This window comes from Takifugu flavidus, chromosome 2 (assembly GCF_003711565.1).
Source record: "Takifugu flavidus isolate HTHZ2018 chromosome 2, ASM371156v2, whole genome shotgun sequence".
In the NCBI taxonomy this organism is placed as follows: Eukaryota; Metazoa; Chordata; class Actinopteri; order Tetraodontiformes; family Tetraodontidae; genus Takifugu; species Takifugu flavidus.
Genome location: NC_079521.1, coordinates 13,565,154 through 13,579,223, shown reverse-complemented (window position 1 = coordinate 13,579,223; position 14,070 = coordinate 13,565,154). Strand labels below are relative to the sequence as shown.

The window sequence follows — 14,070 nt, the reverse complement described above, 5'->3', positions numbered from 1 at the left end:
CCTTAAAGTCTGACAGACCCGTGCGTTATGTTTTTGCAGGCAGATAACAGCCACTCTAATCACGCTCAGGTGCGCGGCTCTGCGCGCCCCCGGAACCAACGTAAGCGTTTGTTCCAGGGAAGACATTCTGCGACGTACTAGAAGTGGAAGGACGGTTCTGTTGCTGCTTATCAAAATATTTATCGTGCGACGTTCAAGAATTTCTGTCGCAGAATAGTCCAGGATATGATAAACAAGTGTGGCGGAAAGTAATCTTATTCACGTCGTGTAAAATTGTTCGCCGAAAGGTCGGAGAAGCCTGATTTAGGTAATCTGTTTCTGTGCAACGCTAAATTACATTCTGGTTGAGCTAGTTGCTATGTTTCCCTTTGAAATATGCCATTAAATATCCCATTTGAGTACGTTAAGGGAAGAAAAAGAAGGATCTTTTAGTAAATTTACAGTCTTAAGAATGCTTCACAATAAAATGTTTCCGTGACGCACAGTATTAATGCCGATTCCTATGTGTTGTAGTATGGCTGAGAATACGGAAAACGTTCAGAAGTATGAGGAGCTGTTCGCCCACCGATTCACATCGGAGGACCCTGAATATCAGCAGTATCAGAGCCGGCCGGAGGAGCCTCCTCCCATAGTCGAAGACTGGAACAGCCGTCGAGGTGGAAACTACAGAGGGAGGGATAACAGGTAATGTTGGCTGGCAAGCCGCCATTTCACATCTGTAACGTTGTCATTTCGTAGAGACTATTATGTTATTAGTATGAAGGCTGGGTTGTTAACAGGAAGAGAAATTGAGCTTGTTTATTAGTCTATGTTTCCACATAATATCAGAGAAACAAGAGATTAGAGTTTTTTTTATTTGCTTTCCTGTCTAGGTATCAGGATCGTCGTGGACGTGGGGGTCCTGGCTGGGGTGGAGACAGAGGTGGGGACCGAGACAGGCATTGGCGAGAGAATTATCATGGACAGCAACAGTGGCATGACAGATCCAGGCAGGCATTGGGGCATGGAAGTAACGTTCACTCTGGTCCGCCAAACTCCAATCCGGGATACAATTCCAACCATCAGAGACACAATTATAACCACTATTGATGTCTGAAATCTCAGGGGTTGTCAGTATTGATGTCAGTTGCTTTGCAAATACTTTTGACAATGTGCAAATTTTTCTTCTGTGTATGTCAGACTGTCACGTCTCCGCAAGCTGTCATTGCGCAATAAATCAAAACCTTTATTTGAGATCTGTAATTCATAATATTGCAATGTAAACTGTCACCAAATTTCTAACATGACTGCAGAATGTGTCGGCATTTTGCTTTGTTCTGTCTATCTACTGTACTGCTATCATTTCTTCAGGACTTCTTCTAAACTAGGGACACTTGCAGTTCGATTCATGGCACTTTCAGCGAGATTGTCACTGAATGATAACTCTGAGCATGCAGGCTGTTCTTAAACCAATGTTCATTGATCTTTTAGAAGGAAAACTCAGGAGATGTTCACTGTTTCATTTATACATGTTTTGACAAACAGATATGACTATATATACAACACAGTATTGTTAAAATTCCAGTATATTTATCATGCAGTTTTATTTTTTGGCATATCTGTATGTACATATTAATAGATTTTGCCAATAAATCTGTATTTTCTTACATTGTCATTTTGGGTCTGTATGAATTCTTTAAATTTAAAAAGCAGGTTGGCTAGAGTTGGTTCTAGATTCAGCTCTTTTACACCATTTGTCAATATGATCACTCAAATCTTTCATGCTTGGTGACAGAAAAGACCAATGAGAGCCTGTACGCCACCTGACGTGCAGGTTCAGATGAAACATTCTTTACCAGATTGGTCAAACACTAAATCTGAAGGGAAAGCATCCTTCACTGCAGAAGGCAGAAGTCTAATTGCAACAGTTCACACTGAACAGCCTATAAAATATGTATGTGCATCATTAATACATTATTAGTACACGCGTCATTGGCTGTGGCACGTGTTTCGCTCGTTGCCATGAAGCTGTCGGCATTTGTATCGTCGCGTCAACTCCCAGTTAAGTAACAAATGGGGCCTCTTGGATGTGTTGGCTCCCTCCACTGACCCCCAGCACAAGGGCAGACGCGCTTCATTGTTTAATCGCCGTCTCAAATACTCTTTGCGTCTATTTGCGTCCCCCGGTGAAGACGGGGTTAACAGTTCATTCGGGCTTCAGCAGTGCAATCAGCTGTGATGTTGGGGGGGTGCTGAAACTGGCACACAGCAGAGAAAGGACCCCATTCATGTAATCAGTTTAGATTAAGATCAGTCTGGATTTGCACAGAGCAAAATATACAAGACAGAGGAACTAAAGCCTTATTCCACTAGTGTTTACCAGGTTCTGCTAAGATCATCATGTCCAGTGATGTCGTCCAGAGCCAACGTTTAGTAGTTTGCCTCAATCTAACTATCTTCTCTAAATGTAAACAGAACTTCAGCATGATTAGAAAAATGTAGCATTCCTATACAGATATGCTGACATCTAACCCTGGAACTCCTCCGGAACCACAACACTGTGCCTGCATTCATCTGGCCTTTATGTGTCCATGAACACCAAAGAATCCTTTATTTTATTCATCTTATCGTCTCATCGTTAGTGGTCTTTCACTTCACATGATCTCATGAAAACGTAAGTTTCCCCAGATAAAAACCACTGCCAGTTACATTTTAATTAATGAATCAGTGTACTTGCAGGGGAGAACAGAAATAATATAAAATGAAGAGGGACAGAGAGGGAGATAGAGAGAGGAAGAGGGAGAGAGAGGGAGAGAGCGGTGAGGGTGCGCTGAGATGTCGGGCTTCATGTGGCCTGTTTGTGACGATGAAACGTGACAGCAATGGAGACAGTGTGCCAGAGGCCATGTCCTTGGTGATGAACTCATCCACAACAATCTCACCCCTACATCCCTATACAAGTGCCCGCACACACGTGCACAAAACACACACTCTTGCACACATGCCGTTCTGACAAAAACCCCCAGCCCCTACAGCATTCAGCGACCTACATCTGGTGTTAGAGAGCGCAGGGACTCGGGTTGGCCCGGGCTAGCCTGCCCCCAGCAGACATTTGGGGAGAGTTCATGCAACGCTTAATGTGCGGCTCTGCAGTTTTCCTCTTTCTTCTGAAATAAATGCCTCCCAGCTTCTTAAGTTACATGCAAAAGTGGCGACAATTGTATCCTCTCAAAGGAAGGAAAGGGTGAAAGACAGCAGACAGTCATTCCTGCCATCACAGCTGACCCAAAGTCAAGCTTTTGAACCGGTTTGATGACATTTTGCTTTCTGCTCGTGCAACTGCAGGCTCAGTAAGTTAATCATGCACACACTCAGGTCATCCATGTGTAGCCAGTTGGTTGTACAGCTGTAGATGGGAGCTTGTTAGTCTGATTAAATACCTTCACAGGAAGAGACAGTTGCCCTTTAAGGACACTCATTAGTGGAGGTAGTGCACGGTCAAATTCTCCATTTATTGCTGCAACTTTTTCTTTCCAAGCAAAGCTAACCCAGGCTGACCTGCCCTAGCAACTGAGTGTTTGTTTGGATTTTAATCCAAAACAGCATGGCCATTTAGCAGCACACCTAGAAGCATAAAACTGTCGCTTTCTTTAATGAGCCATGCATGCACATCAGACTCATCTCCTATCAGGAAATTGGTTTCATCACGTCATAAAACTTTACTCCATACAGTTTAGATTTAGGAAATTGGATGGGTTTCCAGCAAAAGTCTTGTTTAAAAATTGTTTCACTCGCTTACGCCTGCAGACACATGAAGAGGATCTTGGGAGACCTGACGTTCCATGCGCCATATTTTGATCCTTGATTCATTATAACCCGCCCGTGGAGCCAGTTGTGTTTTAGTATCAAGCACAAGGAGCCCATGCGACCATTAAACCAGGCAAAATGGTTGTTTTATGTTTAAAGCAACATTAAGAAGAATTGTAGGCTGTGTATTTGTGTGTCTGGCATCACAGCTCATTGCAGGGCTCTGGCTGAAATTCTCTACACATGCTGCCACTATGAACATTAGATAAAACAAACAAAAGGAAAAAAGGCTCTCTTTCAGAATCAGAGAAGGCAAACAAAGATCAGTTTGTTTTAACTGGTGGCTCAACACACAGTTCTATACATGCACATTGTAATTAACACTAATCACAGTCATACAGCATTAAGGCACAGATACCTCCCACCAGATGTAAGTGCAGAAACGCACGCTTATGTACCGTAGGTTGATATGGTCTTCTGGTGCTCTCACACTGAATAATCTGCATGAAATATTTTTAAACCCTGTGCGTCATGCACATAAAGACAAATGAATACAGGAGAATACAGCAGGACAGGTCTGAGCGCCGCTTTGAAATGACTCAATGTGAGGCGTTATCAGTTCAGAAAGACAAAGCAGCAAAGGTGAGGAATACATTTATCCACATTATACAATATTCATCCCCCTGAATATTAAAACATCTGCAGGGAGGACTCGCGGTTTGAACACACTCAATAAATCATGAAGACAGCATAAAAGCCAATTATGGGCTGTGAAATTTAACAGTGTTATTGGATTGGGACATGACCAAAAAACTACTGTGCTGCACCGTGCTGTGGAGCACCACCCTGCCATGCATGCATGTGTGCAGCTGACAGAAGATCCTGGGTTCTGTTCCCACTTAAGACCTTTCTGTGTGGACCTTGTTTGTTGCATGTATCTGATTTGGTAGCTCATGCAGCCTCATGCGATGCACAAACATCAACATTAGGCCCAGTTGCACCTGTAAATAGAAAAGCATCTCCATGCTAGATTTTAGTGTGCAGATTATATAACGCAGCCAGTGGAAGCTGAGGTGGTGGACAGAAGGAAGAGGTCAGAGGGACTTTACAGTCGGTTATCACCTTTTGTCATCAGTGTGTGGTCGATTAGGGACAGAGTTGGATGGCTGCTCAGAAATCTGCAGCTCTGAACGAGCTTGACTTTATCTAGCGTGGCACAGAGTGATCCCTGTTGTGGATTATCTTAAGAATTCTCCACTACACAAATCTTCCTTCTTTAGTGGAAATGTCTCAGTTAATCATCCTCTGAATGTTTTAAAATGAGCTTTGATGAGGTGTTGTTTTTTTTTTTAGAATCCCTTTAGATTTAAAACACAACATCCAGCCTTGACTAGAGTCTGTGATGTTCCTGTATTATGTATCTGGTGGGTGGTGATAAGAAAGAAGGAGAGAGGGAAAAAAAGGTTGTCTTGATTTGATTTTCTTGGCTCTCTTTCTGACGCAAAGGTCGTCTAAGTGGGCAGTGAGCGGCACTTCTCAGGTGGCTGTGACTCACCTGACAGCCTCCCTGGACCAGGCTGCTCGTCAAAGCCCACTCACAGTCATCAGAAAATGGCCTTGTTTCCACCGTGTGAATGTGGGGATTGTGCATTCCCCAGGCAGAAAAAAGTCACTTAAAAATGACACCTGTCACTGGTTTATTTCTTAAATAAATTGTGGATGCAGTCGGGTGTGTTGCAGATTAAATTCCTCAACATTCATTTCAACGTCTTTTGAGGATCATCTTATCAGCTATTGTGTTTGCAGCTACAGGGCAGAAAGTTAATTATCAGGGGGAAGATGAAGTTTGGAGAAAGTTTCAGGACAATAACTATTAAAATATCTTGATGATGTCCTCATGTAAGGCCTTAAAAATATTGTCCAGTTGTAATTAAGTCTGCCAAAACTATATTCTAATAATAGGGCAACTCATTCTTAGTTCAATAATCACTCCTACGTACCTACATCAGCTTGGTCGCATCTTTAAGTCATAAACAGAATTTGTCTGTTTCCAGATTCAGTAACCTACTGACAAATTACAATAGCATGGTGCACTACAATGCTGTGCTACACTGAAATGTTCAGGACTAGATATCCATTAATTAGTTACATATAACACCTGATAAGGGGACTCAGTGACACACTGTTAAAGATTAACCCACTGTTTCCGACAAGATTCCATAAATGTAAGTCTCCCTAATTGGAGGCTGAATCTTTTTTCCACAAGCTTTTCCAGATTATTAAGTTTGATAATTGAATTATACACTTTGGTAGAGCCAACTAAAATGTTTACCTCTTATTTTTTCAAATTCTGTCAGGTATAACTTAAGGTCCATTAACTGGCCCTTCACGCAATGCTTTATCTGGGAATTATCTGGCGCCACCTGTTGGAATAAGGGAGAAGTTACTATTGATAAACCAGTCACGAGACAGTTTAACAACGCAACAATTATTTCTCCACATTTTGTCAAAGAATCATAAAACAGACTTTTCATTTCATTTATTTTATTCATGGATTATTATTTTTACATTTTTAATGGTGTTTATGAAATCACAAAATTATAAATAAAAACATGTACCACTGGCAAACACATGTAGACACCTTCTTATTAACAGTGCACAGTAAAAAAAAAACAACAACCAACAAACACTTGGTTAACGCAACGAATGGCAAAAATGATAAGTGAAATGACACAAACCAATAAATGGCCGTAGCCTCTGTAGTAGTTTAATGTGTGCTGGATAACGACTTGTGTTAGGAAGATAACAAGCAAGAGTGCAACATTGGTATTTAAGTCATTTACAGCTGATCATAACTTATTTTCTGATGACTTTCATACCTGTGGCATGGTCAAACCACATCCCTCAGGTCCGTACGGACAAACATACATACATATTTACACACACACACACACACACATACAAATACACACACACACTCGTAATTCAAAGGGTTTATGAGGCACTACTTAAATCTTCCACATTCCAGTCTCTGCAGCAGGCTGAGGTTACCATGGTTCACTGTACCTGCACGAGCATGATAAATTTAGATGTAGTAGATAATCTCTGGGATCTGTCCGTCCTCCACTGAGGTGCCGTTGTTGTTTCCAGGTGAGCTAAAGAAGCAAAAAGTTGCCTTGGTCCCCACGGATGATTCCTGGGTTACCTTCTTCAACCCTTTTGTGCCGTAATGGGAATCTGGTCCCTGAGGAGTAAAAACATACAACAGGTTAATTCTTGAATAAATAGAGAAAGAGTTCTAATCCTGATTGAGGAAGTGGAACTTTCCACTGACCTTTAAGGTGGCACATGCAGTGTAGCTGACGTTGGGGAGAATTTCCACAGGCTCTTTAAACATCACTCTGAACGTTGTTGCTGTGCCATCGCAGCTGAACCCAGTGTCATTCTGTCCCAGTGTGATGCGTTTATCGCTCTCTAAGATCTACAGAACAGCATGATTGATGAAAGTCAATGACTCAAGCACGCAACAAAGTCTATTTATAACAATCTGGCTTGGAACTCTCAGTATTCTTTTGTTAGGGAGAATATTTCACTGTTAAGGGTCTTGGAACTGTCGAAATCCTGTGTTTTATATGGCTTTATGTCGCTTTAGCTGCATGGCTAAATAAAAATAACCAAGACTTGACAAGAGCAGAATGTGTTTTCCATAAGGCTGAATCTGGAATTAACAAGGTGCTAATCAGGGGTCGTGTTATGGTGCAATGTCCGGCTAAATGTAAATAGGGTTAGGACCAGGTCTTCCCCCTTACAGTTTTTGTTTATTTGCCCCATTGTTTTCCTTTGCCAACTTGGTACAGGATAGACATGCTCGATTTATCTGAACACAGAAGGTCCATAAGCATCTGCTAGAGCAAATAAAACAGCCTAAAAATGTGTTGCACGTTCAAGCTACTGCAGGCAAGTGTTGTAGATGTACAGATTCACTTCAGCTACGGATTTCATGGGAAAAGTCCAAATTTTATCCTAAATTAATCCTTAAAGACAGGATTTACCTGTATGTTGACCTGATAGTCAGTGGGTCCGTGTATGGAACCATACAAGCCAAACCCCACTACGGATATTCTTCTGTTAACATTAAATCTGCAGAGGGAAAATTTGAAACGCAGAGAAAAAGAAAAATTAGACACTGTTTCAATTTTCTCTGTGGGGGGAGTGGAGGATCTTTGCCTCACCTGATTCTGTCGCTGGTACCACTGTACCCCCATCGACTCTCGACCTGCTGGAATCTATTAATGCTGCACTCCTCCCCCCTGAGGCAGCAGCGTGGTCTGTCGATGTATTCGACCCGTGGTTTGGGGTTTACTGTAAAGTGTAAAAACAGATTTACCACCTCCCGATCGAATAATATTCCAGACTGGGCAGGCCCTGTGGCACAAGAAAGAATATCAAACTGGTTTCTGTGGTTTGATTCGTTTAGGAACATGACGAATACAAGTGTGCTTCAGTGACAGCTGAAATGATGCGTGTAATACTGTAAAAGGTGGCGCAAAATTAGCAGGAGGGGGAAAAACACTTACCTGCAGCAAACTCCTCAACAGTCATAAGTGGGAAGCGGATGAGCGGGAGGGCTTTACCCAGAACCTTCTGTTTGTTCTCCGAGGTAGGGGGAAGCTGTTGTCTGTAACACTCAGCTTCTGCCCAACGTACCACTGCCCCAAACAGGCGGTTCTCCCTGATACTGAGCGTGTCTCTCTGCAGCACTGCGCATAAAGTGTCTACGCACGTGAAGAAAATGAAGATTCTTAATTTCACAGGTGGAAAAGTTGCACAAAAGAGTGACAGCAACTCACGTACCCAGGTCGATGTCTGTGAAGCCTTCGGCATTTATTGCATCTGCAGTGCTTTTGTCTATGGTGTCCAAGCAAAGACTGGCAAGTTGAGGTTCATCAAATAACCGTGCCTATCGTCAAAACACAACCTGGAGATATTAGCAAATCATCAGCAGTGGAATCTGGATGACAGTATGTTCTAAAATCACCTGAGTGAGGAGCATGAATGCATTGTCAGCTCTGAGGTGTTTGGTGAGAAATTCCACGCAATAACCCTCCAACGCAGGGACGGCGTACTTTTTGGCTGTATAGAGAGTTGTCATCACAGTCTCTGGACCAATGTGAACCTCATCAGAGTATAGAAACCTGCAGCAACGTCAGAAAATCAGCCAAATCAGACTATGGTGAAAGCTGCAATACCTTTCTGAATTCTAATCCGTTAATCACAATTTAAGACAGGGTAATAACACCGAAAGCCCATGTTACTCAGTTAACAAATAGGCAGTTTCTGCTTCCAGGGGTGCAGAGGTCAAATCCTCGTCTGCAGGTTTGTTCCCTCCCTCTCCTCTTTGACTAGCACCTGTCAAAAGTCATACCTGAGCAGGGCGAGGAAAGCTGCTGGTTCCACGTCAGGGAGCTCTATTTCGGTAGAGGTTGTGGCCATTCCTCCGTTGAACATGGCATCAAACACGGCGCTGCCAGCGGCCAGGACGAATTTATGAGCAGGTATCCTCTGGGCCTGTCTGCTCTTACCGACAATAAACCTGACGTCACTCAGCAGCTCGTTGTTGAAGAGGAAAGCGAAGCGCTCCTTTAGGGAACTCTTGGTCGCCTGCCAGTTGTACATGGGCTCACGGTGAAGGCCAAGGACCGGCGGGGAGGCGGGCGGAGCAGGACCGGAGGACGGTTGCATATTGGCGAGCACTGCTGCGGCTCCAGACTGAGCCGAGTTGGACGGCGCCTCCCGGACTTCATGGTTAGATGCTAAACCGCTCCGTCCGCTGGTCGCCATAATGATGCAGTAGTATTCTAAATTCTATGAAGAACCAGCGAGAACTGACCTAAGTTGCCAACTGCATGCGTAATTGTTTATTTATGTAGTATCCATCGCCATCTTTTACGCATCTTTATTGTCTGCCCTGTCTACGACTGTCCAGAAATGACGCAAAGTCTGCGTTTCTTCTTCTCGTATGTTGGACATGTGTGCGACTGCCCCCTTGTGCCCAGTAGCCCTCATTATACATCACTGTACTCCAATAATCAAAAGCCTGGGCTTTCGCCCCGAACGACCGTTCCCTCAGTCTCTCTCTCTCTCTCTCTCTCTCTCTCTCTCTCTCTCTCTCTCTCTCCCCTCCTCTCTCTCTCTCTCTCTCTCTCTCTCTCTCTCACACACACACACACACCTCCTGCAGCAGTCACGATTCGTGATAGCTCATCAATGAATCTTTATTGAGTAAACAAAAGTATCAATCCAATTAACGTTTACCTTATAACTGCATTTCATGACAAGTTGGATTTTTTTATTTATGTATTTATTTAGTTTACAACCAACTACATGCTTTCATGGTTCGGCAGTGACCACCAGATGTCAGGCGTGCATGCGTTGTTGTTTTTGTTGTTTGTTTGTTTGTTTTTCTTACCCATTGGGAGTTATTGACTCACTAAACACCAGCTTTGACAGAACTGATGGTCCAAAGGGAAACACGTTTCTAATTAGGCTTTGAGTTAGAACCACATGATGTTTAATAGATTAGGCGGTGATCGGATGGAACTGTGCAAAATGAACAGGTCAATGCAAAGTCCTAATAAGGACAGTTGCACAATGCGTGCGTGCGTGCGTGTGCGTGCGTGCGTGCGTGTGTGTGTCAAGTAAAAGAACGCGAGACAGACCAGCAGAACAGGTCATGCCCGCGAAAGCAGATCTGCGTGTTTTGGCCCTGTTGCACTCGCTTTGACTTTTCTCTGCATTCTTCAGAATTGCCCATGAGACAAAACATGTAAGTTTCCCGCGGTTAAATCTGATTTAAACTCTGAGCTTTTTGCACATCTTTGGCGCTCACACCTGTTCCCGACATGACCGCGTCTGCAGGCACGGGGGTGTTTGTGCTCTCGTTGATGTCCATCCCCACCTGCTATTTATTTAATTCACTTATTTACAGCAACAGGTAAGTTGTTGTCTCTGCATTTAATTTGTTTGAGCTAATAAATGAGAACTCTAATAGTCTTTGGCTATACTTTCCCCCAAATGCATGAAGTGCTGAAGCTTTCTTCTTTGCTGGGTGTACAACAGTCATAATCCTCATCCTTTCAGTCCGTTTTATACTCAAGAAGACTCCAGTTGATCCTCTTTTCTATGGTATGAGCTGTCTGTTTTTTCTTTTTAATAGCTGCACATTTATGGAGTTTGCTGCAGTTTGTGAATTGGTTTACTAAAACAAATGTGTGCATCTGTAGTGTATGCAGTATATGCAATCCTCAGTGTCGTCAATCTGATTATCGGCCTGGAGCAGGACAACATCATTGATGGATTCGTGACCTTTTACCTCAAAGTGGTAAGTGTTAAGAGTTCTGGGTGGAGGCTGGGTCTCTGTGCACCTCCGTGCAGTTCAAATGAGACATTTACTGCATTTCAGGCAGATCCACACATCAATACAGCACATGGGCACATGATCTCCTACTGGGATGGATGTTTCCATTACCTCATGTATCTGCTCATGATCGCTGCCATTACTTGGGGGTAAGATGTGCTGCATGACTTTGAAATAATAAACTAGTAGACAGGTTATTGGACATCTGTCTTCGAAAATGCCAGCGTTAACGTGGTTTACACAGGGACAGTTACCGAGCCATTGGACTCTACTGGGTGGGCTCCTGCCTTATGCGTTCCATAGTTTACATTCTTGGAAATGCTGTGGGTAAGTGCACTAAAAATAATACTGCTCCCACCTGCACAGCCCCCCAGTAATTATCTCTGTGTTTCTTATCTGTTAGAAGTGCAATGTGTTGGAAATGCTGCTACATTTTGAGTCTTTCTTCTTTTTCCAGGGAAATATGGAATCAAATTTGGTCCTCTTTTTCTGGTCCACATGCTGTACGTCTCTGTGTCTGTGTGGGCTTGCTTCCGCATCTTCAGTCAGCCGGCCTCCCGCAGCATCCTGACAGTAAATCGTCTTTTCACTTTCTTCCACTTTTGGCTGTTTATGTCACAAATATTTAAAAACTGCTTTTGATTAAAATTCTAATGAACACTCCTGTCATCATGCATCAAAGCTGAATGTGTTTAAAAGTGCATTTGGAACCTAATATATTTTTTCTTTCAGAACATCAAAAAGGTTGAACAAAGAAGTTTACCCCACAGACCTCTGGACCTGCTCTTTGTTATCTACCTCATTCTGGCTTTTGCTTTCTGTGTCTTCAGGGGTCTGGTAAGAACCACAACTACATAGAATATCTTCTTTATGCCCTTTTATTTATGCTGTTATTTAAAGTCTTTGTTGTACAGATTGTTCTGGACTGCTCCAGCCCGTGGGCCCAGGACTATATGAACCATTATGAGCCTTACCTGAAAGACCCCTCCGCCTATCCTAAGGTGCAGGTATGTCTGCCATCGCTCAGCCTCCTTCAGCATCTCTAAACAAACCTCTGAAGCATATATTTGTGCTCCTCAGATGCTGGTGAGCATGTTGTACTCAGCACCATACTACGTCGTTGCCCTTTATGGACTGATGGTGCCGGGATGTGAATGGATGCCAGACCTGACACTTGTGCACTCAGGAGCACTGGCACAGGTACGTTTTTGCATTTACCTGGTGACGACCAAACAAACAATTAAGTAGTCCACTAAATGAAATGTTACATAGTGATGCTTCCATGTTTTGCACAGAGAATCTGTCAAAAGCTTTGGTAGGGTTACTGGCCCGTGTAGTTTTCCTCATTTTTCCTCTCACACAATGAGAAAAAAATCTGAGTCGGAATGTTTCTTTTCCGACATGACGTCCTTGCTGCAGAAAGATAAAGCAGTTAATTGCATGTGCATGTAAACATACTGAGTGACCAAGAATGGGCATGTGGCCCAGACTCACTGTTAAACTCTATTCAGTGGCCTCATTGTGGCCTCTAGCTTTTTCTGCGCACCCAGACACAGGTGCTGCTACATAAACAGACGTAGCCTGAGCAGGTGCCGTATACATTATCTATATACATCTAAAGATGGAAACTTTACGAAGTAGTGAGCTAGCGCACCAATCAACAATACAGAGCAACCTTTGTGTTTGAGCCGGCTGGCGTGTCACTCATCGGAAGCACGAGGACAGATACTGACTTCAGGCCAAAAGGAATGGTGGTATTGGTAGGATTCAGCTGTTCAGTAGGTTATAAATAGGAGAACTGAATGCTTTCATTGCTGTGAGGCTTTTTTCAGTGAGTTTCTAAAAAAGTGGTAACATGTTTGTAATTCCCGGATTTTGGACTTTTTCCATTGGCTCCTGTGATACAATATTAAAACAATACACCCTAAACTGGTGTTTAATTTAATGATTTGCTTGTTCTTGCCTTTTGTTCCTGTAAAGTAAATTTATTTACTTGGTAAATGTGTGTGTCCTCGAAATATTTAAAGAATTTGTGGTGTTCTCTGTGTGTTCTCTTTGTAAAGATTGTGATGTCATTTCTGGAAAACTGCCTATTTTAGATTTAAAAGTTTTTCTAATGATTTTCAGGATAATAAGAACAATTATCAGCCTATTATAAAATGAAAACAACACATGGAAGCTCACAATATATTCATATGGAGTCAAATAAGAGAATTTGAGCTCAATACATGTGATATTGACTACATATTATAGTCTAACTTTCTCTTAAACTGTAACACTGTGAAACTGTGTTTCCCCCCACTCTACTTCACCTCAGTCTCAGTTCTCTCACATCGGTGCATCTCTCCACACGCGGACACCATTCTCCTACAGAGTACCTGTTGACAGCCAGCCTGTTTTTCTGCTCATCAATGTTCTTTACGCTGTGGTGCCTCAACTTCTGTGCTATCGCTGTCACACAAAGCCGGCCTTCTTTCTACGGACCACAACAGAAAACAAGACTGACTGACAGCTTGGAAAAAGAGTGCTAAGGGTGCCTAACTCAGAGGGTGAAGTACAAAGTACTGCTCGGTGAATTGGAGTTATTAGCAGATACTATTTTTGGAGAAGAGATTGGCTGTGAAAAGGAGTGAGGGTTTAGAAACATGACAAAATGCCAAATTGTGTTTGCATTTTTCCCTGCTTATTTTTGTGAAAATGGGAAAGCACATTTATTCTTTTTTTAGTGCAACATTCATCTGTGTTACTATGTAATTGCTTTATTTCTTTAAGAGTTGTGTGTGGAATTTAATAAGCATCATATAAGAGGTTATTTTATTCGCTTTTAAAAAAAATGAAAATAAAATGCTTTGCTGCTGATCATAATT

At 42.6% G+C, this 14,070-nt stretch overlaps 2 protein-coding genes across 4 annotated transcripts; one reads left to right on the top strand and one right to left on the bottom strand.

The window, feature by feature from the left end:
- Positions 1–6,313: 6,313 nt before the first annotated feature.
- On the bottom strand, positions 6,314–9,815 carry LOC130514290 (BTB/POZ domain-containing protein 1-like). Of its 2 annotated transcripts, none has more exons than XM_057013802.1 (8): positions 9,212–9,815; positions 8,825–8,981; positions 8,641–8,746; positions 8,364–8,561; positions 8,019–8,211; positions 7,839–7,926; positions 7,121–7,267; positions 6,314–7,030 (listed from the first exon to the last, which is right to left on the bottom strand). In XM_057013802.1, the coding sequence occupies exons 1-8, from the start codon at positions 9,625–9,627 to the stop codon at positions 6,872–6,874; spliced, it is 1,464 nt and encodes a 487-aa protein (XP_056869782.1). In that variant the 5' UTR covers positions 9,628–9,815; the 3' UTR covers positions 6,314–6,871. The 2 variants fall into 2 exon arrangements, with proteins under 2 accessions (XP_056869782.1, XP_056869790.1); XM_057013810.1 differs by having other exon boundaries at positions 8,019–8,148; positions 9,212–9,814.
- Positions 9,816–9,999: 184 nt separating this feature from the next.
- On the top strand, positions 10,000–14,068 carry LOC130514298 (transmembrane 6 superfamily member 1-like). Of its 2 annotated transcripts, XM_057013835.1 has the most exons (11): positions 10,000–10,612; positions 10,705–10,780; positions 10,871–10,971; positions 11,070–11,167; positions 11,249–11,352; positions 11,448–11,530; positions 11,661–11,776; positions 11,936–12,040; positions 12,118–12,210; positions 12,284–12,403; positions 13,521–14,068. In XM_057013835.1, exons 2-11 carry the CDS (start codon positions 10,731–10,733, stop codon positions 13,710–13,712), a joined length of 1,062 nt encoding a protein of 353 aa, XP_056869815.1. In that variant the 5' UTR covers positions 10,000–10,612; positions 10,705–10,730; the 3' UTR covers positions 13,713–14,068. The 2 variants fall into 2 exon arrangements, with proteins under 2 accessions (XP_056869815.1, XP_056869806.1); XM_057013826.1 differs by having other exon boundaries at positions 10,000–10,780.
- Positions 14,069–14,070: the final 2 nt, after the last annotated feature.